The following is a 27,995-nucleotide window of genomic DNA, read 5'->3' as shown; positions in this document are numbered from 1 at the left end:
AAAATAGCATCAGGGACGAAACACACCAATGGGTGTATTCATTATTTTATCAAAGATGGTTTAGGCTGAAAGAGCATTTCTTGTTTAATTCCTTACCTAAATGAGGTATCCGCCTAACATACACATATAGACAATTCAAAAACACATGGAAAGATAGTGCTGTACCTGTCTTTGAGTCTAGTCTACATCAGAAAAAGATCAAGAATCAAACCAACCACTTCAAGCCACAAGGGGAAGTAAAACGGCAGTACGTAAGCACTTAATAAAACAAAATCATTACCAAAAAAGGTACAATAAATACATGAGTCATGACTGCAGTTGTTTGTATCTAAAGATCCATTTTCAAGTTGTAGTGAGTACATAATCATAGAAAAGAATGCCCTGGACCTATTCGTTTGATATGTTAGCTCATGTTCGTCTGCGTAGTTTTACAGGTCCAGTACAGTTTCAGACAGAGTACAAGGTCAAATCTTAGAAAAAATTGAGAACAGTTGATTTCATAGTCTATAACCCTCAGTGGGTTAGTTTTTGAATGTTGCAGTGTTCCCTATAGGCTACTACATTAATGCTGGCAGTGCTTTCAACTGGGAAATGAGGCTTCTGGATCCTAACAACAACAACAACCAGTATTGGTCTATGTTATGGAGAGAAAATACCATTGAAAAGTTCTGGTCTATGTAAAATAGCCCCATCCACTGTTGAGTACAGTATCAACGTCCTCATCTCCACAAGTGGACGAAACTTACACACCGTTTTCCTCCAGAAGCCCCGTCTCCTGGGTTTTCACCCGTCGCGGTACTCTACATGGGCAGGGCTCAGTTGGAGCAGGGCCGTGCTGCGGAGCCTGCAGCGGAGGGCAGGGTGACCCGCTGCTCGTCCATGCGTTTGGCCTGGGACCTCGTGATGAGGCTGAAGAAGTCCTCGTCTGGGACGGTGGGGCCACGGGCCAGGGGAGGGGCGCAGCGCTGGTCATCCAGACGAGAACCCTGAGGGGAAGGAGGGTATAGGAGGTAAAAAAGTGGACGAAAAGGAAGACCTTTTCCCCCTTTCAATATAAAGTACTGAGATCTAGCACAACGTTTTGCTACATTGTGCTCTACTGAACACCACCCCAGTGAAAAGTTGAGTCTATTTAAACCTCACACCTGGCATTTGACAAGCATGTCGAAGAAGTCATCGTCAGGCTCCGTGTTGCCTGCGTTAGTCATCAGGTGGCTGAGGACAGCCTGGCTGCTGTGCCTGTTGAGCCGAAGGCCGGGCAAACTACCCCCAGCACCTCCACCTTCCTCTAACCGGCGACCCTGGGCACCAGACCCAGAGCCCAGGCCTGCTACTGCCTCGGACACTGCTGGAGGAGAGGGAGAGTGGTCAGAGCGAGAGATCAAGGTGATCACAGAGAAATGTTGATGTGTGTGTACTCACATTTCCTCATGGCTCTGGGTGGAGAGTCAGAGGAGCTGGTACTGACTGACAGACGGCTCTTCTCTTGTATGGAACAGCGCTGGTCGTCCATCCGGTTACTCTGGAAACGACTTAGCAGGTCAAAGAAGCCCTCGTCCCCGAGCATGTCTGGACTGGCCCTCTGAGTGAGACATATTTGAATCAGTGGAGGCTCCTCAGAGGAGAACCATCCTACTCTGAATTTCATAAAAAGCGAACCAAAAAATAAATGTATACAAGACTATACAAAATATATTCACGCCACCAAATAACTGATTAAACACGGAATATATTGAAGGTCTACAGTAGCCTCAACAGCACCCTCTTGGGTAATACCATGGTGTAGCCGGAGGACAGCTATTTTGAGTCTTCTAGCTACATAGACTTCAATACAAAACCTAGGAGGTTCTCACCCCCTTCCATAGACCTACACGGTCATTATGACGACCTACGGAAGACGTCCTCCAACCTAATCAGAGCTCTTGCAGCATGAACTGACATGTCCATTCAATCAAAGGATCAGAGAATGAATCTAGTACTGAAAGGATAAAATTAAGGAGCTAAAATTAAAGGAGAAGCAACAGAAAGAAAGAGAGAACAAGCTACAGTTGAAGTCAGAAGTTTACATACACCTTAGCCAAATACATTTAAACTCAGTTTCATAATTCCTGACATTTAGTCCTAGTAAAAATTCCCTGTCTTAGGTCAGTTAGGATCACCACTTTATTTTAAGAATGTGAAACATTAATAATGGTGACAACGATGTTGGCTGTGTAGCTGTTAGCGGTTATGGTATGACGGTTTGGCTTGGAGAGGTTATTGCGCCTGGTCACAGACCCGTGGAGGCTGCTGAGGGGAGGACGGCTCATGATAATGGCTGGAGCAGAGTAACTGGAATGGTCTCAAACACATGGAAACCATGTGTCTGATGTATTTGATACCATGTATTTGATACCATTCCACTCCGCTCCAGCCTTTATCAAGAGCCTGCCCTCCCCAATTAAGGTGACGCCAACCTCCTGTGTCAGACATTTTGTGTTTTACACTGAAGTCCACAAGCGAAGGGAAAAGGTGAGGAAAGCGTGTAGATGCGAGAAGGAATTATACAATGAGCAAAGTGTTAATGCTGTATGAGGCTGCTATTAAAATTAACTGTGTGCGCACGGGTGATCAGTATTCAGTATTGAATGTGCCAATGTCTGTCACCTTGATTACTCCAATTCGTCTCTCGACCTGTGTACCTACGTTATAAACTTTAATTTGTAGGCTAGGTTGTAGCAACCTCATGAAGGGTACAGGGAACATTTGAGTACCTAAACCCATTGCTGTTACATTGAACTGGGTGAATGAAATATGAATGACTGTCATCCAATATGCTGTAATAGAAATAAGGCACATAAAAAACAAAACATTTGTCCTCCCTGATCTTAAAACGGCATCAACCACCACCGATTTCAATACTTTATTCCAATCCACAACGAGATAAGTACAAGAGGTCACGTCAATCTCACGCTCTCTCTCGTGGGCACGCATGCATACACAGCCACAAACCCATAGAAAAGCACACGCTAGGCGGATACCTGAAACGCAGGTTTCCCTCTTACCTTCTGTGGTCCCTGTGCAGGATTCTGGGAGGTGTTACTGGTGTCCTGCAGGACTTTACTGGAGCCCACAGCCCTGGTCTTCTTCCCCCGCAGACGGCTGATGAAGAACAGCTTGGAGGAGCTCTTAGCCAGGGTGGGTTTAGACTGCTTGGTCAGGATGTCACTGGTCCACTTCTGAGCCTGGAGACAAGAGGGAGAGGACACACGTCAAAAACCAGACTTTATACAAATCACATCTAACTCCGGTGTCAAAATACACAAACAGTTAAGAGTTGTTATAAAGACAAAACAGTACATTTTAAAAAAGGTACCATGTGTAATTAATTTCACTCACTTCAGGTTAATAGTGCACTTTGAATTGCCACTAGGCCTAGGGAAGAGAGTCTCAGATTGCACATTTAAACCCAGTGACTTACATTGATCTTGTCGGGGGTGAGTTTCATGAGCTCCAGGTTTTCCATGCTGTTTCTCCGTCCCATCCGGGGCCTTGCTCCGTGCAGGTTGAGGTCCATGTCCTTGATGGGGTTCTCAAACAGGGTGGAGTTGTTGGTGCTGTAGCTCAGCCCCAGCACCATCTGCAGGTCTGACACGTTCATACGGGCCGTCAGCTCCCCGCTCCGGTCACCAGTCTGGAACACACACACACACACACACACACACACAACTGGGATTGACCATGCTGCATTTTCAGATCAACTCCTCTTTCTTTGATCAGGCTCTTGAAGGCTGTGTCCTGAACTGCATATCTATAGGGGATAAGGGAGGTGGTACCTCTTTGGAGATCTCCAGGTGTTTCTCAGCAAAGTGCATGGCCTGGTCATGGTTCCCCAGGGCGGTGTGAGCGTTCCCTAAACTCCAGCACGCCCGGCCCTCACCAATCCGGTCGTTGAGGTCCTGTGCTATGATCAGGTGTTTGAGGTGGTAGTCTATGGCCCTCTCGTAGTCCTGGAGGAGTGTGTAGGTGTTGCCCAGACTGTAACAGGCCTGAGCCTCTACAGCCCGGTCTTTCAGCTGTCTGGCCAGCTGCAGAGTCCTCCTGACAACCACAATACAACCACATTAGATCACTGGCTGTCATTCATAGTGACACACAAAGGCTACTCTGGTCCTGAAATTAAGTTCAGTATATGAATTCACACACACACACTAAATCGGTTTGCTAGCCCTCTTGACATTATAGTCCTTTGAGGTATAGCGGCTGCCATTTCTCTCCTGAAAACCCTACGGCCTCTTAACTGTGTGAAAACCTCCAGGGTCCAGACAGAAAGAAGAGTTGTTTTAACAGCTGGACTCCGAGACAGAGGGAGTGAACGTCATTGAGAGAAGATGAATGGCTGGGCTGGGGGTTTGGCTCACTTGTAATGCTCGGCTGCCACTTCAAATTCACCCAGGAATATATACGCGTTCCCCAGGTTGCAGTAGGCCCTTCTCTCTGCTGAGCGGTCACCAAACTCCTTGGCAATCTGGAGGCGCTGGGAAAACAAAACAAATGGATGAACACACACGGACACCGGCCCAGAAATGCACCCACCCACCCCAACACATTGGTATCGGAACAGCCAGCCAGCGACTCCACCCGCCCCAATACCTTGGTACCGGAACAGCCAGCCAGCGACTCCACCCGCCCCAACACCTTGGTACCGGAACAGCCAGCCAGCGACTACGGAACAGCCAGCCAGCGACTCTACCCGCCCAAACACCTTGGTATCGGAACAGCTAGCCAGCGACTACACCCGCCCCAACACCTTGGTATCGGAACAGCCAGCCAGCGACTCTACCCACCCCAACACCTTGGTACCGGAACAGCCAGCCAGCGACTACACCCGCCCCAACACCTTGGTACCGGAACAGCCAGCCAGCGACTCTACCCACCCCAACACCTTGGTACGGAACAGCCAGCCAGCGACTACACCCGCCCCAACACCTTGGTACCGGAACAGCCAGCCAGCGACTCTACCCACCCCAACACCTTGGTACGGAACAGCCAGCCAGCGACTCTACCCACCCCAACACCTTGGTACCGGAACAGCCAGCCAGCGACTACACCCGCCCCAACACCTTGGTACCGGAACAGCCAGCCAGCGACTCTACCCACCCCAACACCTTGGTACGGAACAGCCAGCCAGCGACTACACCCGCCCCAACACCTTGGTACGGAACAGCCAGCCAGCGACTCTACCCACCCCAACACCTTGGTACGGAACAGCCAGCCAGCGACTACACCCGCCCCAACACCTTGGTACCGGAACAGCCAGCCAGCGACTCTACCCACCCCAACACCTTGGTACGGAACAGCCAGCCAGCGACTACACCCGCCCCAACACCTTGGTACGGAACAGCCAGCCAGCGACTCTACCCACCCCAACACCTTGGTACGGAACAGCCAGCCAGCGACTCTAGTCTTCCATTATGTGGCGTTTACCTACAGTCTTTCTGTTGACTGTACTGAGCCATACAGGACACTAGAATTAACTACAGAGAACCATTGAAAAAGGAAATCTGACAAAAGACTTAACTGGATTTAAATCAAACTTGCCATTTTCAATGTTTATGCAGTTGCTTTGTGTACAAGCTATTATTAATCATCCAGTGAAGTGAGTTTAACTGGTATTTCTACTATAGAACGCAAAACCACTATTCCATAATGTCATAGGATATACATTTTGCATTTTATATGCTACAACAGTGCAGTTTTTTATTGAATCGAGAAGTAAATGTCACGCTATAAACTTTGATAAGATTTTCATTACCTGTTCATGTGATGCCACTGCATTCTGGAAGTTTCCTAACAGGTAGTGTGTGTTGCCAAGGTTACCATATGTTCTGCCCTGGGCGGCCGGGTCTCCAAGCTCCTTCACTATGGATAAGTTTGCTCTGAATATAGACAAACCATTGAATGAATGATGGACAACAAAGTCAAGGTTTTGGAGTGGCCATCACAAAGCCCTGACCTCAATCCTACAGAAAATGTGTGGGCAGAACTGAAAAAGCATGTGCGAGCAAGGAGGCCTACAAACCTGACTGTTACACCAGCTCTGTCAGGAGGAATGGGCCAAAATGTACCCAACTTATTGTGGGAAGCATGTGGAAGGTTACCCGAAACGTTTGAACCAAGTTAAACAATTTAAAGGCAATGCTAACAAATACTATTTGAGTGTATGTAAACTACTGACTCACTGGGAAGTTTGGACACACCTACTGATTTAACGGTTTAATAGTGAGGACAAATACTATTTCAGTGTATGTAAACTACTGACTCACTGGGAAGTTTGGACACACCTACTGATTTAACGGTTTAATAGTGAGGACAAATACTATTTCAGTGTATGTAAACTACTGACTCACTGGGAAGTTTGGACACACCTACTGATTTAACGGTTTAATAGTGAGGACAAATACTATTTGAGTGTATGTAAACTACTGACTCACTGGGAAGTTTGGACACACCTACTGATTTAACGGTTTAATAGTGAGGACAAATACTATTTCAGTGTATGTAAACTACTGACTCACTGGGAAGTTTGGACACACCTACTGATTTAACGGTTTAATAGTGAGGACAAATACTATTTCAGTGTATGTAAACTACTGACTCACTGGGAAGTTTGGACACACCTACTGATTTAACGGTTTAATAGTGAGGACAAATACTATTTCAGTGTATGTAAACTACTGACTCACTGGGAAGTTTGGACACACCTACTGATTTAACGGTTTAATAGTGAGGACATCAACACTATGAAATAACATATGGAATCATGTAGTGACCCAAAAAGTTACATATTTGACACACCTACTGATTTAACGGTTTAATAGTGAGGACATCAACACTATGAAATAACATATGGAATCATGTAGTGACCCAAAAAGTTACATATTTGACACACCTACTGATTTAACGGTTTAATAGTGAGGACATCAACACTATGAAATAACATATGGAATCATGTAGTGACCCAAAAAGTTACATATTTGTAAAGTAGCCACCCTTTGCCTTGATGACAGTTTTGCACACTCTTGACATTCTCTCAACAAGCTTCATGAGGTAGTCACCTGGAATGCATTTTAATTAACAGGTGTGCCTTGTTATTTAAAAAAAAATGTCTTTCCTTCTTAATGCATTTGAGCCAATCAGTTGAGTTGTGACAAGGTAGGAGTGGTATACAGAAGATAGGGCTATTTGGTTAAAGACCATGTCCATATTATGGCAAGAACAGCTCAAATAAGCAAAGAGAAACGACAGTCCATCATTACTTTAAGACATGAAGGTCAGTCAATCCTGAACATTTCAAGAACTTTGAAAGTTTTTTCCAAGTGCAGTCGCAAAAACCATCACCAGCGCTATGATGAAACCGGCTCATGAGGGCCGCCACAGGAAAGTAAGACCCAGAGTTACCTCTGCTGCAGAGGAGAAGTTCATTAGTTACCAACCTCAGAAATCTGCAATTAACTGCACCTCAGAAAGCAGCCCAAATAAATGCAGCAAAGTTCAAGTAACAGACACATCTCAACATCAACTGTTTAGAGGAGACTGTGTGAATCAGGCCTTCATGGTCAAATTGCTGCTATGAAACCAAAGGACACCAATAAGAGACTTGCTTGAGTCAAGAAACAAAAGCAATTTACATTAGACTGGTGGAAATCTGTCCTTTGGTCAAACACAGCATTCTGCAGCGATACGTCATCCCATCTGGTTTGCGCTTAGTGAGACTATCCTTTATTTTTCAACAGAACAATGACCCAAAACACACCTCCAGGCTGTTTAAGGGTTTTTTGACCAAGGAGGGTGATGGAGTGCTGGAGCCTACATAAATCACCTGACCTCAACCCAATTGAGATGGTTTGGGATGAGTTGGACCACAGAGTGAAGGAAAAGCAGCCAACAAAAGGTTCAGCATATGTAGGGACTCCTTCAAGACTGTTGGAAAAGCATTCCTCATGAAACAGTCAAGGCAAAGGGAGGCTACTTTGAAGAATATAAAATATATTTATTTGTTTAACACTTTTTTTGGTTACTACATGATTCCATATGTGTTATTTCATCATTTCGACAGCTTCACTATTTTTCTACAATGTAGAAAATAATACATATAAAGAAAAACCACTGAATGAGTAGGTCCAAACTTTTGACTGATACTGTATGTACATTTACTCTATGGTATCTGACTTACAAGATGCAAAATGTACCGAACACACATGAATGCAATGCTTGCACACAAACACACCAACTTACTGGTAATATTCTGCTGCTTTCCTAAGTGCAGTAGTGACCTCCTCGGGGAACTCTCCTGGCTCCGCCCCGCTCCAGCAGATGCTCTTTCCTTTTGCATGATACACGTTCCCAAAGTTATACAGCGCCCTCGCCTGTCCCACCTAACAGATACCAAAAAAAAAAGAAAAAAGAAACAGGGCCAATGTCAACTCCACAACAGGGAAAAAAGCATTTAAACACCAGAATAAACAGCTAATTAGTTTCAGGAGGCCTAATAACCATCATTCATGAATCAATCTCACCTTGTCATTCAGGACCATGGCAATGTCTAAGTGCCTCTGACAGCAGACCACAGCCTCATCAAACCTACCCAACACCTTCAATGTGTTGCCTAGGTTACCGCTGGATTTAGCTTCTCCCATCTGGTCCCCGATGGTCCTGAGAATGGGATTTTATTAAAACAGAAAAACGCACACATGATCTTGCACAATAAAAGGTTAAATTAAACAAATTAAAAGGGTTATAGCAGTCTTACCCATTATATATTTCTGATAGGATAATGATTCATTGTCACATGTGGACCAGAATGAGTCTCTCTCTCTCCAACACCTATTGTTTCTGCAGTGAGGATTCACCATCTTCATCGTACATTTCATCATTTATCTGCAGATTATCAGCAAAAAGCCTACCAATATGAAAACTAGGGAGCCAAATGAACAGCTCTCACCAATGCGATTCGGTAGGCTACACTGAAACGTCACTCTCTGGCAAGTCACGACATGGGCTTTGATATCCTAAGGAAATACAAGCGAGATCTATGGTTTACTTGTCCCGGTGCGATGCCATGGACTTATAACTACGGTGTAGGATTTATGAATGGCAAAGGGATATAGGAGATTGACTTTATTCAGTTAATTTGAGACATTTGATAACTAATCAACACATGCTGTTCGGTTGTCAATCAAAGCACCGTAAATAGCCTACGCGCCTTGGCTCTATAGCTGGCTACAGGAAATAATTAGGCTAGATTAAGTGGATTTCGACTCATTGTCACAATTTACATTACATGGGATGTGCAGATTCACACAGAGACGATTGAAGGAGCATCATGTGCCCTCCATCCTCCGTGTACATGTTTTGGATTGCAACCAACCACAGCGCCCACAAATCACACGGGAGAGACAGCATACTGTCAAACTAGCAGTGTTTTTCTGTCATCGCTCACCATGTGACTGACATGCACCTGTCCTATCAATGGATCGCTATTAGATTCATATTGGTTATTCTAGCCGAGGAGGGCTAGACTGACTATTGGGACTACCAAATTGAAACGTTTAAACAAAAAGTAGCAAGTGGTCAAAATATATTTTGGTGGGACAAATATAAAAGAGGAAGTAGCAATCAAACATCGATACATAACCATAACAGCTGCTAGTTGACTACATTTACCGTCAGCAGTAAAGTAGTCTATATCGAAGATGTTTATCTAAGCGTTTTGCAAAAATCGTGGGCGTATTTATAAATACGACGGCCAGCGCATAGGGAAAACACTATAGACATAGGAGTTGTGTGGTGAGGTCATGTTGACAAGAGGGGACAATGGTCCTACTCTGAGAAACATTAAGACTATGAGCCCTGGGTCACAGGTGTGTTCCTTCCTACCTGGTCAAGGTGTGTTCCTTCCTACCTGGTCAAGGTGTGTTCCTTCCTACCTGGTCAAGGTGTGTTCCTTCCTACCTGGTCAAGGTGTGTTCCTTCCTACCTGGTCAAGGTGTGTTCCTTCCTACCTGGTCAAGGTGTGTTCCTTCCTACCTGGTCAAGGTGTGTTCCTTCCTACCTGGTCATGGTGTGTTCCTTCCTACCTGGTCAAGGTGTGTTCCTTCCTACCTGGTCAAGGTGTGTTCCTTCCTACCTGGTCATGGTGTGTTCCTTCCTACCTGGTCATGGTGTGTTCCTTCCTACCTGGTCATGGTGTGTTCCTTCCTACCTGGTCATGGTGTGTTCCTTCCTACCTGGTCATGGTGTGTTCCTTCCTACCTGGTCATGGTGTGTTCCTTCCTACCTGGTCATGGTGTGTTCCTTCCTACCTGGTCATGGTGTGTTCCTTCCTACCTGGTCATGGTGTGTTCCTTCCTACCTGGTCAAGGTGAGGTCGTGGTGGTGGAACTCCAACGCCTTGGCGTAGTCGTGCAGATGGAAGTATGCATTGCCCAGCTGGCTGTAAATGGCACTCAGCACCTGCAGGTCCTCTGTGCCAACCTGGATGGCTGTTTCGAAGAAAGACACTCCAGCGTGGTAGTCACCCACTTTACAGAGCCGCTCACCCTCCAGGGCCAGCTCCAGGCAGGATGCATCCATCCTACAAGAGGCAGCAGAAGGGGTTTAGGTAGAAGATCGGAACAGAGGTCTCTTGTTGATCCAAGATGCTCAGTAGGCACAGACAGGAGAAGTTGTTTTGGACCAGAACATTCTCTTGCCCCTTCCACTAACACTCAAAAGAACTACAAGTGTATCTAGTCTTAACATTCCAATGTGGCCACAGTTTGAATAAACTAGAAACCAAAATTTAGATGGGTTTTCCCCATCTCAAAACCCAGGACTAGCATCCCTCTCACTCCATCAGACTGAATGTTTGTTTGGCTACTTCCTTCCACCTGAGAAAAACAGCCTTGGTTTATCAGTGGGTTTGTTGTGGTAGGACGGATCGATCTACGTGGTCTCTACAGTACAATACACAGATCTCTCCGACTGCTCTTCTGAAGACTAGGCTATTCAGTGGGCTTCAATGTTTCCAGAACATTCAGACAAATGTATTGTCTGCTGTGTAGAATGGGGATTGTGCAAGCTGGTGACAATTAAATTTCTATCTGAAACGTTCTGGATGTTTGAGCCTACTCCTGGTCACTTTAACCCCAGATAGGGTCAGAGAGGAGTATCCACAAGGGATTATTCACAGGGATGGGTGGATTAACAGATTAGTCACTTTCATGCAACCTGGCTTCGATTGTTACACCCTTGTTGACATCTTTTTGTGTTTTACAGCAAAAGCACCCACCACTTTGTTGAAGAGGAGATGACCTGTGTTCATGCATGCACGTTTGACTTCAGGTACTCTATTAAATCAAGTGCCCACCCAGTTTTTTTTTTTGAAAGCCCTCAAAAGAATATTGGCATTAGACATAGCCTACTAAAAGACATGTTATGCATTATAAAACATCATATACACTGGAACAGAAATATAAATGCAACATGTAAAGTGTTGGTCCCATTTTTCATGAGCTAAAATAAAAGATTGGAGTATTTGTCTGTAATAAATCCCTTCTGTGGGGAAAAACGTATTCTGATTGGCTGGGCCTGGGGGGGGGGGCACCCCCGCCCAGTATGTGAAATCCATATGTTATTAAAAACGACTGATTTTCATCTATGAACTGTAACTCAGTCAAATCTGTCATTTTTGCATGTTACATTCAGCAAAATATATCAACAGGTATGTTTACTGTATAGATTTGTTTTTTTTACTTTAGTCATCTCCAATTACAGACTATAAACAACGTTACATCTTGCAGACGAAATGACAATAAATTGTACTCCACATACTGGATCGAGGTTGCTTTGTTTATTTTAACACACTTAGACCCTACCTGGGTTTCTTTCTCCTTCACAACAGCATCACATGACACATATCTAAAGAGGCTTCCACTGGGTTGGTTTGAAAGAGGATTCCTGTGCAGCAACACACTGAACGGTCCAGAGCTAGCCTAAACTCTTTACAGATTCGGACACAGGCCTAGGTAGCCTATTCTTTTCAATGTCTCACTGAGCTACTTTCACCAAAGATGTTTTATCCACCCCCCACAAACTAGAAATTCCCCCTAACGTCATCAACGAACCAAATCAATTCAAATCAAATCTTATTGGTCACATACACATGGTTAGCAGATGTTAACGCAAGTGTAGCGAAATGCTTGTGCTTCTCGTTCCGACAGTGCAGTAATATCTAACAAGTAATCTAATAATTCCCCAACAACTACCTAATACACACAAATCTGAAGGGGTGAATGAGAATATGTATACAAGTATATGGATGAGCGGCATAGGCAAGGTGCAGTAGATGGTATATAAACTCAGCAAATAAATACAATTTCCTCACTGTCAACTCTGTTTATTTTCAGGAAACTTAACATGTGTAAATATTTGTATGAACATAAGATTCAGATATAAACTGAACAAGTTCTACAGACATGTGGAATAATGCATCCCTGAAGGGGGGGGGGGGGGGGTCAAAAATCAAGTAACAGTCAATGCAGCTGGGGGCCACACCAGTTACTAAGTACTGCAGTGTACCTCATGGAATGCACCAGATTTGCGCCATTTTTGCTGTGAGATGTTACCCCATTCTTCCACCAATTATAGGGGGGTGGGGGGGTAGCCCTCACCCTCCGATCCAACAGGTCCCAGACGTGAGATCCGGGCTCTTCGCTGGCCATGGCAGAACTCTGACATTCCTGTCTTGTAGGAAATCGCACACAGAACGAGCAGTATGGCTGGTGGCATTGTCATGCTGGAGGGTCATGTCAGGATGAGCCTACAGAAAGGGTACCACATGGAGGGAGAAGGATGACTTCCCTGCAACGCACAGCGTCGAGATAGCTTGTTGTTATTGCAGGCACAGTCTGATGATGCTGTGACACACCGCCCAAGAACATGACAGACCCTCCACCTCGATCCCGCTCCAGAGTACAGGCCTCGGTGTAACGCTCGTTCCTTCGACATTAAACACGAATCCGACCATCAACCCCGGTGAGACAAAACCGCGACTCGTCAGTGAAGAGCACTTTTTGCCAGTCCTGTCTGGTCCAGCGACGGTGGGTTTGTGCCCAAAGGCGAAGTTGTTGCCGGTGATGTCTGGTAAGGACCTGCCTTACAACAGGCTTACATCTCTCCAGCATCTCTCAGGCTGTTACGGACAGTCTGAGCACTGATGGAGGGATTGTGTGTTCCGGTGTAACTCGGGCAGTTGTTGTTGCCATCCTGTACCTGTCCCGCAGGTGTGATGTTCGGATGTACCGATCCTGCGCAGGTGTTGTTACACGTGGTCTCCCACATGTCCACCCTGTCTCCCTGTAGCGCTGTCTTAGGCATCTCACAGCACAGACATTGCAATGTATTGCCCTGGCCACATCTGCAGTCCTCATGCCTCCTTGCAGCATGCCTAAGGCAGGTTCTTGCAGATGAGCAGGGATCCTGGGTATCTTTGTGTTTTTCAGAGTCCGTAGAAAGGCCTCTTTAGTGTCCTAAGTTTTCATAACTGACCTTAATTGCCTACAGTCTGTAAGCTGTTAGTGTCTTAACAACCGTTCCACATGTGCATGTTCCTTCATTGTTTACGGTTCATTGAACAAGCATGGGAAATCGTGTTTAAATCATTTACAATGAAGATCATAAGTTATTTGAATTTTTACGAATTATCTTTGAAAGACAGGGTCCTTTCTTTTTTTGCTGAGTTTACATGTGATATGAGTAAAATATGTAAGATATGTAAACATGATTAGTGGCATTATTTAAAGTGGCGTTGTTTAAAGTGACTAGAGATCCATTTATTAAAGTGGCCATTGATTGGGTCTCAATTTAGGCAGCAGCATCTTGAGTTAGTGATTGTTGTTTAGCAGTCTGATGGCCTTGAGATAGAAGCTGTTTTTCAGTCTCTTGGTCCCAGCTTTGATCCACCTGTACTGATCTCGCCTTCTGAATGGTAGCGGTGTGAACAGGCAGTGGCTCAGGTGGTTGTTGCCCTTGATTTTTTTGGCCTTCCTGTGACATTGGGCGATGTAGGTGTCATGCAGGGCAGGTAGTTCAGGGCAGGTAGTGCCCACAGCGATGCGTTGTGCAGACCGCACCATCTGGAGAGCCCTGAGGTGTAGGACAGTGCAGTTGTCGTACCAGGCTGTGATAGAGCCTGACAGGATGCTCTCGATTGTGCATCTGTAAAAGTTTGTCAGGGTTTTGGGTGACAAGCCAAATTTCTTCAGCCTCCTGAGGTTGAAGAGGCACTGTTGCACCTTCACCAAAGGCGTGGGTGGACCATTTCAGTTTGTCTGTGATGTGTACGCAGAGGAACTTAACTTTCCACCTTCTCCACTGCTGTCCCTTGGATGTGGATAGGGAGGTGCTCCCTCATCTTTGTTTTGTTGACGGTGAGTGAGAGGTTGTTTTCCTGACACCACACTCCAAGTGCCCTCACCTCCTCCCTGTAGGCTGTCTCGTCGTTGTTAGTAATCAAGCCCACTACCGTTGTGTCATCTGCAAACTTCATGATTGAGTTGGAGGTGTGCATGGCCACGCAGTCGTGGGTGGACAGGGAGTACAGGAGGGGGCTGAGCACGCACACTTGTGGAACCCCAGTGTTGAGGGCAGCCAGTCAAAGTCCAGGACCCAATTGCACAGCGTGGGGTTGAGAACCAGGGCCTCCAGCTTGCTGACGAGCTTGGAGGTAACTATGGTGTTGAATGCTGGAGGTGTAGAACAGCATTCTTACATAGGTGTTCCTTTTGTCCAGATGTGATAGGGCAGTGTACAGTGTGATGGCAATTGCGTTGTCCATGGACCTGTTGGGGCGTTATGCAAACTGAAGTGGGTCTAGGGTGGCAGGTAAGGTAGAGGTGATATGATCCTTAGCTAGCCTCTCAAAGCACTTCATGATGACAGAAGTGAGTGCTACGGGGCGGTGGTCATTTAGTTCAGTTCTTTTTGCCTTCTTGGGTACAGGAACAATGGAAGCCATCTTGAAGCATGTTGGGCAACAGACTGGGATAGGGAGCGATTGAATATATCCGTAAAACACACCAGCCAGCTGGTCTGAACATGCTCTGAGGACACGTCTGGGCCAGCAGCCTTGCGAGGGTTAACATCTTGAAATGTTTTACTCACGTCGGCCACAGAGAGGGGGGGGTGGGGGGCAGTCCTTGTTAGTGGGCCGCGACGGTGGCACTGTATTATCCTCAAAGCGGGCAAAGAAGGTGTTTAGTTTGTCTGGAAGCATGATGGTGTCCGTGACGTGGCAGGTTCTTTTTCTAGTCTGATTTCCTGTAGACCTTGCAACTCCACCTTGTCCCTGTACCGGCATTTCGCTTGTTTGATGGGGAGGAGGGATTTCGCTTGTTTGATTGGAGGGAATAACTACATTGGGAATATGGCTGAATATAAACAGACCTCTTTCTATGGTTAAATGTGGTGGTTAGCGCTTTCAGTTGTGTGTGAATGCCGCCATCCATCCATGGTTTCTGGTTAGGGTAGGTTTTAATATTCACAGTGGTTACATCATCTCCAATGCACTTCTTTATAAACTCACTGAGTCAGCGTATAGGTTTATGTTGATCTCTGTGGCTAACCAGAACATATTCCAGTCCACGTGATCAAAACAATCTTGAAGCGTGGTTTCCGATTGGTCAGACCAGCGTTGAGTTGTTATCGTCACTGGTACGTCCTGTTTGAGTTCCTGCCTATAAGACGGCAGGAGCAAGATGGCATCTTGATCGGATTTGCTGAAGGGAGGGCGGGGGAGGTCTTTGTGTGCATTGCGGAAGGTAGAGTAGCAGTGTGCCAGTGTATTACCCCTGTGTGTAGTGCAATCAATATGCTGATAGAATTTAGCTAGTCTTGTTCTCAAATTTGCTTTGTTAAAATCCCCAGCTACAACAAATGCAGCCTCGGGATATATGGTTTCCAGTTTACATAGAGTCCAGTGAAGTTCCTTGAGGGACATCTTGGTGTCTGTTTGAGGGGGAATGTACACAGCTGTGACTATCTGACGAGAATTATCTTGGTAGGTAAAATGGCCAGCATTTGATTGTAAGGAATTCTAGGTTGGGTGAGCAGAAGGACTTGAGTTCCTGTATGTTATGATTACACCATGATTAGTTAATCATGAAGCATACACCCCCGCGCTTCCGCTTCCCAGAGAGGTGTTTATCTGTCGGCGCGATGCACGGAGAAGCCCAGTGGCTGAACAGATTCTGACAACAAATCCCGAGAGAGCCATGTTTCCGTGAAACAGAGAATGTTACAATCTCTGAGGTCTCTCTGGAAGGCAACCCTTGCTCAAATGTTGTCTATCTTGTTGTCAAGAGACCATAACACTCTCCGCCAATGTCCACTCGGGAGCGGTGGGCAATGTGCTCTTCTACGGAGCCTGACCCAGAGGCCACTCAGTCTGCGGCGCCGTTGTTTTAGGTTGGCTACTGGGATTACATCCATTGTCCTGGGTGGTGGTCCGAACAGAAGACTCGCTTCGGGAAAGTCGTATTCCTGGTCGTAGCGTTGGTAGTTGACGGTACTCTTATTTCCAATAGTTCTTCCCGGCTGTATGTAATAAGACTTAAGATTTCCTGGGGTAACAGTGTAAGGAATAATACATAAACAACAAAATACTGCATAGTTTCCTAAAGACTCGAAGCAAGGCGACCATCTCTGTCGGCGCCATTACCATCTGTCCTGAGAGTCCTTTAGGTGCCTTTTTGGCTACTGGGATTAGATCCATTGTCCTGGGTGGTGGTCCACACAAAAGATCCGCTTTGGGAAGTCGTAATCCTGGTCGTAATGTTGGTACTGTAAGTAAGTTGACGTCGCTCTAATATCCAATAGTTTGAGCATCTGTCGGCGCCATCTTGCAGTAACCATTGTTTTTTTTGCATGCCACACAATTACGGTCAACCAGTAAATATATCCATGATATTGCTACAGTATTAGCCTAACCCTAAACATAGGACAGAGGTTTAACATCTCAGCATTATCAGACAAGATCTCTCTCGCCTCTGGCCTTGTCACCTGGGATTACTACAGTTGGCCCGGCAGTGATTAGAAAGGCCCTGCTTATAGAGCTACTGGGCAGAATTAGAATTAGAGAGCTTTGTTAAAGGTGTCTAGTCAGATTCAGGTGGCCGAGAGGTTTATTCAATTTAAAGCGTACAAGGTTTGATTAGGAGTGAGATACATTCTTGCTTAATTCAACACTAAAATGTAAGCCTGCCATAATTGTCAATGTGCAAATGCAATTTAATGGTTGACCAGAAAAATGCTAAAATTCTATACGCAGGGATGAACATGGTTGAAAATCCAACGATGGTGCCTTCTACCAAACAAATGTCTTCCACTCCTTTCAAAGAAGTTGAATAAACCAATTTTAAAACTGCAAATCATGAATGTTTGAGGGGATTGTTAAATATTGATATATAATCACATACCAGTCAAAAGTTAACTGCTCTTAAAACGCTAGTAAAACCAAATGCATGCTTTTCAACCGCTCGCTGCCTGCACCCGCACGCCTGACCAGCATCACCACCATGGATGGTTCCGACCTTGAATATGTGGACATCTATAAGTACCTAGGTGTCTGGCTAGACTGTAAACTCTCCTTCCAGAATCATATCAAACATCTCCAATCGAAAATCAAGTCAAGAGTCGGCTTTCTATTCCGCAACAAAGCCTCCTTCACTCACGCCGCCAAACTTACCCTAGTAAAACTGACTATCCTACCGATCCTCGACTTCGGCGATGTCATCTACAAAATTGCTTCCAACACTCTACTCAGCAAACTGGATGCAGTTTATCACAGTGCCATCCATTTTGTCACTGAAGCACCTTATACCACCCACCACTGCGACTTGTATGCTCTAGTCGGCTGGCCCTCGCTACATATTCGTCGCCAGACCCACTGGCTCCAGGTCATCTACAAGTCCATGCTAGGTAAAGCTCCGCCTTATCTCAGTTCACTGGTCACGATGGCAACACCCATCCGTAGCACGCGCTCCAGCAGGTGTATCTCACTGATCATCCCTAAAGCCAACACCTCATTTGGCCGCCTTTCATTCCAGTTCTCTGCTGCCTGTGACTGGAACGAATTGCAAAAATCGCTGAAGTTGGAGACTTTTATCTCCCTTACCAACTTCAAACATCTGCTATCTGAGCAGCTAACCGATCGCTGCAGCTGTACATAGTCTATCGGTAAATAGCCCACCCATTTTTACCTACCTCATCCCCAAACTGTTTTTATTTATTTACTTTTCTGCTCTTTTGCACACCAATATCTCTACATGACCATCTGATAATTTATCACTCCACTGTTAATCTGTAATTATTCGCCTACCTCCTCATGCCTTTTGCACACAATGTATATAGACTCCCCTTTCTTTTCCTACTGTGTTATTGACTTGTTAATTGTTTACTCCATGTGTAACTCTGTTCACACTGCTATGCTTTATCTTGGCCAGGTCGCAGTTGCAAATGAGAACTTGTTCTCAACTAGCCTACCTGGTTAAATAAAATTTAAAAAAAAGTTAGGACACACCTACTCATTCAAGTGTTTTAATTTTTTTCTACATGTACTACATAAAAACTATGAAATAACACATATGGAATCCTGTAGTAACCAAAAAAGTGTTAAACAAATCAAAGATTATATTTTAGATTCCTCAAAGTAGCCACTCTTTGCCTTGAGGACAGCTTTGCACACTTTTGGCATTCTCTCAAGCAGCTTCATCTGGAACACTTTTCCAACAGTCTTGAAGGAGTTCCCAGATATGCTGAGCACTTGTTGGCTGCTTTTCCTTCACTCTGCAGTCCAACTCATCCCAAACCTCAATTGGGTTGAGGTCAGGTGATTGTGGAGGCCTTGGTCAAATAGCACTTACACAGCCTGGAGGTGTATGGAGTCATTGTTCTGTTGAAAAACAAATGATAGTGCAAACCCGATGGGATGCTGTATCGCTGCAAAATGCTGTGGTAGCCATGCTGGCTTACAAAGACACGGCGGTTGGAACCAAAAATCCTAAATTTGGACTCATTAGACCAAAAGGACAGATTTCTACCGGTCTAATGTCCATTGCTCATGTTTCTTGGCCCTAGCAAATCTCTTGTTCCGATTGGTGTTCTTTAGTAGTGGATTCTTTGCAGCAATTCAACAGTGGTGTAGAAAGAACTCAATTGTCATACTTGAGTAAAAGTAAAGATACCTTCATAGAAAATGACTCAAGTAAGTCACCTAGTAAAATACTACTTGAATAAAAGTATTTGGTTTTTAAAAAAATACTTAAGTATCAAAAAGTAAATGAATCGCTAAAATGTACCTAGGTATCAAAAGTATCATTCATTTCAAATTCCTTCTATTAAGCAAACCAGAGAGCATCATTTTATCTTTTTTATTGATGGATAGCAAGGGATGTAAACTGGTGAGGGCCCAAAAAAGTTGACACTTTTTTTGCACTGAAACATGCAAAAAAAAAAAAACCTGCTAGGGAGAAATGCGGGTTAACTATTTAAACAAAGAATATGATCTACATGATCAGGCTCTGTATGTAAAATAAAAAGTGTTTCATGTGAACCTAACCCACACCCCAAAAAATGTTTTTATTAAAGCAATCCAATGTAAAGTCTAGGCAATATTTGTTGCCTAGACTTTCCTGTAAATGACACTCAAGGCTTGAGGGAAAAAAAGCAATACACTCCATTGCAGTTAGCCATGACAGCCTTCTAAATATTGCCCTCCGGAAAAAAACATCTAAAGTAGAAATAGAATGAAACAAGCATTCTATTTTTGCTCTATTATAATGGCCACTATAGTAGACATCGATCAAGTGCACATGGCTACATGCATGCAAAAATAATGTTCACTGAGTAAAAATTTTAATAATCCCCCCTCATTCACACACACGTTACTGTCAAGTTCAACAAGCAAAATCTTTTGGCTACACTGTACATTACTACAGTTGTACACTTTCTGCCTGTGGACATCTGTTCTACAATGTGCCAGCAGAGCATGATACCCTTTGTTGGCATAATTGATCTCTTACAGGCAGAGAGTACACATGGCATACCCCTTTTAATGCACTGTATTGAAAAAGTGAGAAAGAGAAAGTGTGTGGTGTTCCTTTCACCTCAATTGTGGCATCCAGGCTTAAGCCAGGACCAGCTACACTTGGTTGCTGAATGCACTTAAAACGTCTTAGGGCTAGGCGTCCCGTCAGCAGGACAACCGTCGACAATTTCCGGTGAAATTGGAGTGCGCGCAATATTCAAGTAAACAATCTGGAAAATTATGGATATTAAACATCTAGGTACATACAAGTGTCTTATATCTGCTAAAAGCTTACATTCTTGTTAATCTAACTGCATTGTCCGATTTACAATGCACTTTACAGAGAGAGCATGCCATGTGATTGTTTGAGGACGGCACCCCACAACATATTTTCAACCAGCAGGCTTCATAAAATCACAAATAGCAATTAAATAAATCACTTACTTTTTGAAAATCTTCCTCTGATTTGCAATCCAAAGCGTCCCAGCTACAACATACATGGTCCTTAGGTTAGAGAAAATCCTTCTTTATATCCCAAAAAGTCTTTAGTTGGCACCATCGATTTGAGTTCAACATGCAGACAAAGGAATCCAAAAAGCTACCGCTAAAGTTTGTTAAAATAAGTCAAACTACATGTCGATTCAATCCTCAGGTACCCTAAAATGTAATTAAACTATAATATTTCATACAGAAAGAAGTATGTTCAATAGAAAAGTAAAATTAGCAAGTGCGCGTTCTCTTCGTCGCCGATTTCCAACTCCCTGTACCAAAACTAAAAATTCGTACTAGTTTTGGAAGAAACCAGCTTGAAACCTTAAAACAAAGAGTGTTGACATCTAGTTGAAGCCATAGGAATTGCAATCTGGGAGCTGGAATTGCATAGGACCCATAGCTTGGAAGAGCTATGGAAAAGCATGAGATTTCAAAATAAAATAAAAATATCCAGTTGGTTTTTCATTGGATTGTCTCCTACCATATCAATTGTGTTAGTCTCATATTATTTTTTATATTTCTACAAACTTCAAAGTGTTTTCTATCCAATGGTACCAACTATATGCATATTCTGGCTTCTGGGCCTGAGTAACAGGCAGTTTACTTTGGGCACGTCAGTCAGGCGGACCCTAGCCCTAACAAGATTATTATCACGCAACGCCTCATTTTCACCCAATTCTCTCATTCTGAAAATTAACCACATACCTTAGAGGGAAAACATTAGTTCACAGAGAGTAGTGCGTTCGCTAGTTAACATTTCACACAGATTGCTTACTGGACCCTGGCAACTAACGCATTATAACTTGAACGGCAAGGAGTCGTATACCAGTTAATACTATAGCGAATTGGTTAGGTTACTAACATTAACTCATCTGATCTTGTAACATTAGCTATCTAATGTTAGCTGTCTGACTTTACTAACCAGCTAATTTTCACACCATGAACTAAATTATTTGATCAATTAAGTTGGCCAGTGTTGCTCAACATTTCTGGCTAACTAATGGAGAATTCAATTTGCCAGCAAGATACTTAACAATGCTAACAATACTTGTTCCATCACACTGTCTCCCTCACCTCAAACTTTCCAAATGCCAGTTGTTTTTCGGTTACAGCTCATGAAGTACGCTTCATCACATTACCACCCCCGTCTCGGTGGTCAGGCTTCTCACCTACCTCTTCTTTATCGTCCAGGGGACGTGCTGCTGTAACTGACAAACTGCCTTTCTACTCTCTGCCGTCTTTCCAGGGCGCACGCACGCTAATGCTGTAACTAGCAAATTGGTTGTCTCTTCTCTCTTCAGTCATGTGCTGCAATCTATTGTTATGTGAACGACTGGCTGAGCCTCGGATACAGCCAGTATTGTTCCAAACGCGCATCACTCGTAGTAGTGAACCAACCCGCCCCCCATACTTTTCTCATCGGATCTACACGAAATCACGTAGGTCACCTATTTTGGATTCAAAACAGTGAATTTCGCCAAAAGGTGACTAGTTTGCATCCCTGTCCAACACTCAGACATAATTTATAAACAAAGCATGTGTTTAGTGAATCCACCAGATCAGAGGCAGTTGGGATGACCAGGGATGTTCTCTTGATAAGTGTGTGAATTACTTTTGGGTGTCAGGGAAAATGTATGAAGTAAAAATTGGCAAAAATGTAAAAGTACATATACCCCAGTACTTTAAATTATTTTTACTTAGCTACTTTACACCACTGCAATTCGACCATGAAGGTCTGATTCATGCAGTCTCCTCTGAACAGTTGATGTTGAGATGTGAATGTTACTTGAACTCTGTGATGCATTTATTTGGGCTGCAATCTGAGGCTGGTAACTCTAACGAACTTATCCTCTGTAGCAGAGGCAACGCTGGGTCTTCCATTCCTGTGGTTGTCCTCATGAGAGCCAGTTTCATCATAGCGCTTGAGGGTTTTTGCGACTGCACTTGAAGAAACGTTTAAAGTTCTTGAAATGTTCCGTATTGACTGACCTTCATGTCTTAAAGTAATGATAGACTGTTTGACTCTTTGCTTATTTGAGCTGTTCTTGCCATAATATGGACTTGGTAATATAGTCTGGGTAGCCATTTGACTAGATGTTCAGGCGTCTTATGGCTTGGGGGTAGAAACAAGGTAGGGGTGTAGACCACCCCTATCTTGTCACAACACAACTGGGCTCAAACCCATTAAGAAGGAAAGAAATTTCACAAATTAACAAGGCACATCTGTTAATTGAAACGCATTCTAGGTGACTACCTCATGAAGCTGGTTGAGATAATGCCAAGAGTGTGCAAAGCTGTCATCAAGGCAAAGGGTGGCTACTTTGAAGAATCTCAAATATATTTAAGATTTGTTTAACAATTTTTTGGTTACTACGTGATTACATGTGTTATTTCATAGTTTTGATGTCTTCACTATTAGAAAAATTAAGAAAAACCCTTGAATGAGTAGGTGTGTCCAAACTTTTGACTGGCTCTGTATATTTAGTTTTTGGGGGGGGTTAAAAGTTTTCAATATAAAAACTTAAACGACTAGAGCCAGCTATAAAGCATTAGCTTAAAAACAGACATTTCCATGGGAAAATGGTTTACAATTGCAGAAAATTAGCATTTTTGTCTCTGCGTCCAAGAGGGCCTCTAAAACCACACCACTGGCCACAGCTACTACCCCACTCCCCTTTAACAACTTCAGTAAAATGGAAAGGGAAATCTAGCCTAGCAATTCACACCTGAAAGCTACATGGGAAAGCTGATCTCATCCCGTGCGACAGACTTATGACACCCCAGTATGACATATAGGCCACTTGGTCTATTGTGTACATGTATAAAATCCTACACATCAGTTCTGTTCAACACTTTTTTTCACTAGTATGAAGGAAAGTTTAAAGCACCAGTTCTAGGCCGTACATGAAACAAAATGTTGACCAAAGATTGAGAGAGTAGTGTATGGGGGTAAGAGTAGGTTCATGCCTACCTGTAGCGGACATGATAGGACTGGTCCTCATCAACAATGCTAACCAAAGAGCCAATGGAATCCATTAAATATTTATAAGTGGGACGATCTCAGTTTAAATCCCAAAAATTGTGATGAAAAACCAAAAAGTAAAAAAAACATTGATGTCCAGGAGAACTAGTCCTACAATTCCCCTTGTGCTCGCCTTTGAATCCTCTTAAGCTGACACGTAGCTCCAGGAATGACAGAGAGATCTTCAGACAGTGTTGTCAGTCAGGCTACAGTTTGAGCTTGGCTTGGAAGTGCCAGCACAGCTCTCCCCAGCAGCCCTCTGTGAAGAGAACACAAGATGCTGTGTGTAAAGCCTCCTTCTGACCACACGACACTACAGCAACACCCACTAAACAGCGTGCACAAGAAAGGCAGGTGGGGGTGTGAGAGAGGAGTGGATAGGCGATGGATGGGTTCAGTGGCAGCCAAACCACACACAAGCTGTCAATCACTGACTCAACCATGAGTGCTCGGAGGTGCGCTAGGCTCTACCGGAGGGTGAGTGTGAGGATACAGCTAGGCAAGCAGAGAAGCAGAGAAGGATTTTCACCAATCACAACAGATACATTTTATGCAAATCATTGGTAAGCAAAATAGAACATGTATCCACCACAGCAAAGATAATTGTAGATGGATTGAAATCATATTATTTAGTGAGAAATAGGGAAAGTAGCCTGGCCGCAGACTCAAAACATGACACACAGTGAAGACTTGTGTGGAAATTCCATTGTAAGTACAGTGATAAGTCTAGTAGGTAAGGTACAGCACCAGAGCAAGAGCAACTGCCACCTCGTTCCCACATGCGGTCAAGTAGGCCCCCTCTTTACCTATGCACACATTTTAGTAGTAAACAGGTTTTCCCAAAACCAATTTAGGCTACTACTATCAAGAGCAGATCATTACAAATGTAAAGGACAGACAGTATTCAAATGTATGCTGCAGGTGCATATTAAATGATTAATTTTAAAATGGTTTATTTATTGGTGGATAATAGAGGGATATTCTGATAGATTAGCATCACAACAGCTTGTAACCAAATGACATTCACAAAGATTATTGAAAGACTTGAGCCAGTCATCACTTTCTTAACCCAGGAGTAATCAACTTTCAACCTGGTTGGGGATGGTCCACCATAAACCTCCCCTTTGTTGATCTGCTCGTTGGATACAGCTTCATAAAACCAATGCATCATCACATTTTGAAGCAAAATTGAAAGACCTCAGTGGTCACATGAAGATCAGAGGTCAGAGAGCAGCAGGGCATTGAATTCACTCCAGAAAACCACCGTCCTCAGTTTAACCCCACACCACTAAAACCCCGGCAGGCAGCAGAGCAGACATGAGAAAGACTTGCACCCCTCAGCCAAGAAGGATAGGAGGTTATAGAAACAACTGTGATCAGTAAAAACCTCTTACATTAGGATAACTCTTCTGGAAACAACTGTATGTTAATAAGGCTGATGCACACAAATATCATGTAATTAGATGGAATTATATAGTGCCAAGCCTTCCCTTTCATTAGAGATTGAGGCTTGCACAGATGCCTCCTGGTGTATGCAGAATTTACACAAGTGATGTCGGCATGGAAATGGGTTTGGCAGCTTGACTTTAGATCACTTTTGATTACAGTGAGTAACATAACTTTGGGGCACTTGTGAGCTCTCTCTTTAACTGTGTTAGGGCCTAGCCTACATGATGACCTGCAGAAAGTGTTTGTGAGTTCTCTTCGTGGACAACCTAGATTCAGGGACCAGCCGGCAGCCATCCATGCCACAGAGCAGAACTGTAACCAAAAAGCGCTGGTTGTCACATCAGGGGGAGGCCAGAATCTGACAGCCACGCCAAGATGGAGGTCATTTCAGCACAGTTTTATATTTCACTCCACAATCCCATATCGTAGCCACAATGAGTATACAGAAAACCTAATTTTGGGAACGTTGTAGACAGCTTATCTTTGGAGCAACTATTTGTAGCAAGTGTATAATTGCATCTATTTGGGGCAGTTGCATAAATCAATGATCCCCAAATCTTGGAGAACAAAGCTATGAGAACTAGGTCAGCTCTGCTCTTTAGCGGGCAGGTTAAAGTGAACTACTTTAATCCAAAGTGGAGCCTGCTTGTGTTTCGGGAATCTGTTCCCAAACTACATACAGTACATGCTCGTTCATATGCTTATGCATAAGGCCTTTCCAGTAGTGTGCGCCAAATGGAAAAGGGAGATACCTAGTCAGTCATCCAACTGAATGTATTCAACGGAAATGTGTCTTCCGCATTTAACCCAACCCCCTCTGAATCAGAGAGGTGCGGGGGGCTGCCATATCGACATCCACGTCGTCAGAGCCCGGGGAACAGTGGATTAACTGCCTTGCTCAGGGGAAGAAAGATTTTTACCTTGTCAGCTCGGGGATTCGATCCAGCAACCTTCCTCTTACTTTCTCAATGCTCTGAACCTGCCACCCCTGGTGACAAAGCTGCACTCTGTATGAAGTAGTGGTTAAAAGGACAAGTGATCTACTAATACAGCGCAGCTGCGGTAACAAAAGCAGTCATTTGAAAGGCCAGCTTCACCGGAAGCTCCCACATCACACACTGGACTGTCACCATGACCTCATCTTTAATGTACTCACAGGGTGATCTATTGTGTCTTTGTGTCCACATCCTCTTATTAGCCAAGCAAACACAGAAACACCAAAGCAGCATAATGCCTGATAGCAGGGATACAGCCAGCAAGGATACAGCCAGCAAATCACCATCAAAACAAAAGGGACCGATCTAGAAAGAGAAACACTCCTCACCTGAAATTATTCAGTGCTGGGATTGGGACTATGAGAAACCTGGTAAAAAAAAAAGATAGTGACATAGCTAGATTATTTTCAATAGTTGAATATTCTTCTAGTTCTACTGGTTTCTTTCAGGCATAGATCTTGCTAGCCTAGTGTCCTAATTCATTTCCAAAAATGAGATTAAGTCATACCATGATTTTCCAGTAAAAATCATTTCCATTGCACTTTTACAGTAACTAATTAGTAAACTGTAGGTGTTTTGTACATGAGACATACGGGCAATTCCACGATAACAGAATGATGCTGAGAATGATTTAAAAAGTCATGTCAAACAAAAAAACAATTGCAAACCATATAACTATGCACAAAGACTACTTTTAGCAATTTCCACTTAGAATTTTACAAAAACACATTTACCCGAAGAACAGTGCAGATGCAAAGTTTGGTAACAGAATGACAGAACAAACCGCACAACCAGTCATTCTGTTACCAAACTTTGCATACGTAAAAAAAAATGCATATAATAATCAGATTAACTGAAATTGGAGCCTTATCACTTTCACTGTTACCGTGGATTTGCAAATAATGACATAGAAAATATTTATTTTGACTAACATAAGGCGTTCCCCAAATGGTGAACTCGGTTCTTTTGAAAACTTCAGTCACCATCTGACAGATTTGATCAGCAAATCAAGTGAGAAAGCCACCTAACTGTTAACGTTAGCAAGTTAACAAGCCAGTTCTAACCATATTGCAAGCTACAACCAAAACCATAGCAATATTTTGTATTTACCTTATAACTAAAAGGGCTACACAACCAGAGAACCTTTACAACCTGTTAGCAAGCTAGCTAACGTTACTGTAATTAGCTAACTGGGTAGGCTAGCAGTCCACTTACTTTAGGCGGTCCAGTTCGAACAATGGTTTTACTCCCTTTTTCAATACTTCGACGGTAAATAAAAATTCAGTTTTATTCTACAACAACAAAACCTAACTTCTTAGCTATAAATTCGGCACTTTGCTAACCTAGTTACTAATAAAGTTTTGGCTAGCTGGCTAACTTGGATGAGTGGGTGGGGAGCTACGGTTACTCTGTGTTGTCGGTTCAGTAGCCAATCAGCGGAGCAGATTCAAAGGTAGCCACGCCCTAAATAACCGTCTCTTGAGCTGTACAGCTATCGCTCTGGACCAATGACATTTGAATAATGAACGATGAGTCATTCATGTCATCTTCATGCAGCTGCAAAGTGTCAAATGGGTCAGCAAAAATGATGCTATCATCAGCAAACTAAAACAAAGAGAGTCGTTTTTCACTGTAACGGCATCTACTAATGCAAACATCTCAGTTTTGGGGCTGGAAATTAGTAAGTAAAGTTACCAGCATCGACTGCCTCTCTAGCTAACGTGAGTTGCACTGTTGAAGAAAGTTAGCTGATAATGTTGAGGCTAGCAAACTAACAAGCCAACGTTAAGTTACTTACTTTAAATAAATTGAGAGGTGGTCAAAACACACAAGTGTTTTCAAAAGCTCTGCGTTTGTCAGCAGCAGGGGGAGAAGAGTGAAGTGCTCCCCCATGCTTTTTTGAGAAGTTTTCAAGAGTTACCGAAGCAACCAA

At 43.8% G+C, this 27,995-nt stretch overlaps 1 protein-coding gene across 9 annotated transcripts; it reads right to left on the bottom strand.

Moving 5' to 3' along the window:
- Positions 1-9: 9 nt before the first annotated feature.
- gpsm2 (G protein signaling modulator 2) lies at positions 10-27,979 on the bottom strand. Of its 9 annotated transcripts, none has more exons than XM_031806783.1 (14): positions 27,278-27,505; positions 26,392-26,430; positions 23,568-23,877; positions 10,394-10,615; positions 8,559-8,694; positions 8,278-8,417; positions 5,795-5,918; positions 4,401-4,516; positions 3,816-4,080; positions 3,461-3,673; positions 3,045-3,224; positions 1,423-1,582; positions 1,146-1,345; positions 10-986 (listed from the first exon to the last, which is right to left on the bottom strand). In XM_031806783.1, the coding sequence occupies exons 3-14, from the start codon at positions 23,630-23,632 to the stop codon at positions 816-818; spliced, it is 1,992 nt and encodes a 663-aa protein (XP_031662643.1). In that variant the 5' UTR covers positions 23,633-23,877; positions 26,392-26,430; positions 27,278-27,505; the 3' UTR covers positions 10-815. The 9 variants fall into 9 exon arrangements, with proteins under 9 accessions (XP_031662643.1, XP_020318376.1, XP_031662644.1 ...); XM_020462787.2 differs by having other exon boundaries at positions 1,146-1,348; positions 27,278-27,487; XM_031806784.1 differs by having other exon boundaries at positions 1,146-1,348; positions 23,752-23,877; positions 27,278-27,487.
- Between the last annotated feature and the right edge of the window lie 16 nt (positions 27,980-27,995).

The sequence above is a fragment of the Oncorhynchus kisutch genome, linkage group LG27 (assembly GCF_002021735.2).
Source record: "Oncorhynchus kisutch isolate 150728-3 linkage group LG27, Okis_V2, whole genome shotgun sequence".
Taxonomy (NCBI): Eukaryota; Metazoa; Chordata; class Actinopteri; order Salmoniformes; family Salmonidae; genus Oncorhynchus; species Oncorhynchus kisutch.
Note: the sequence above shows the minus strand (reverse complement) of the source record. Positions and strands in the feature narration are given on the sequence as shown.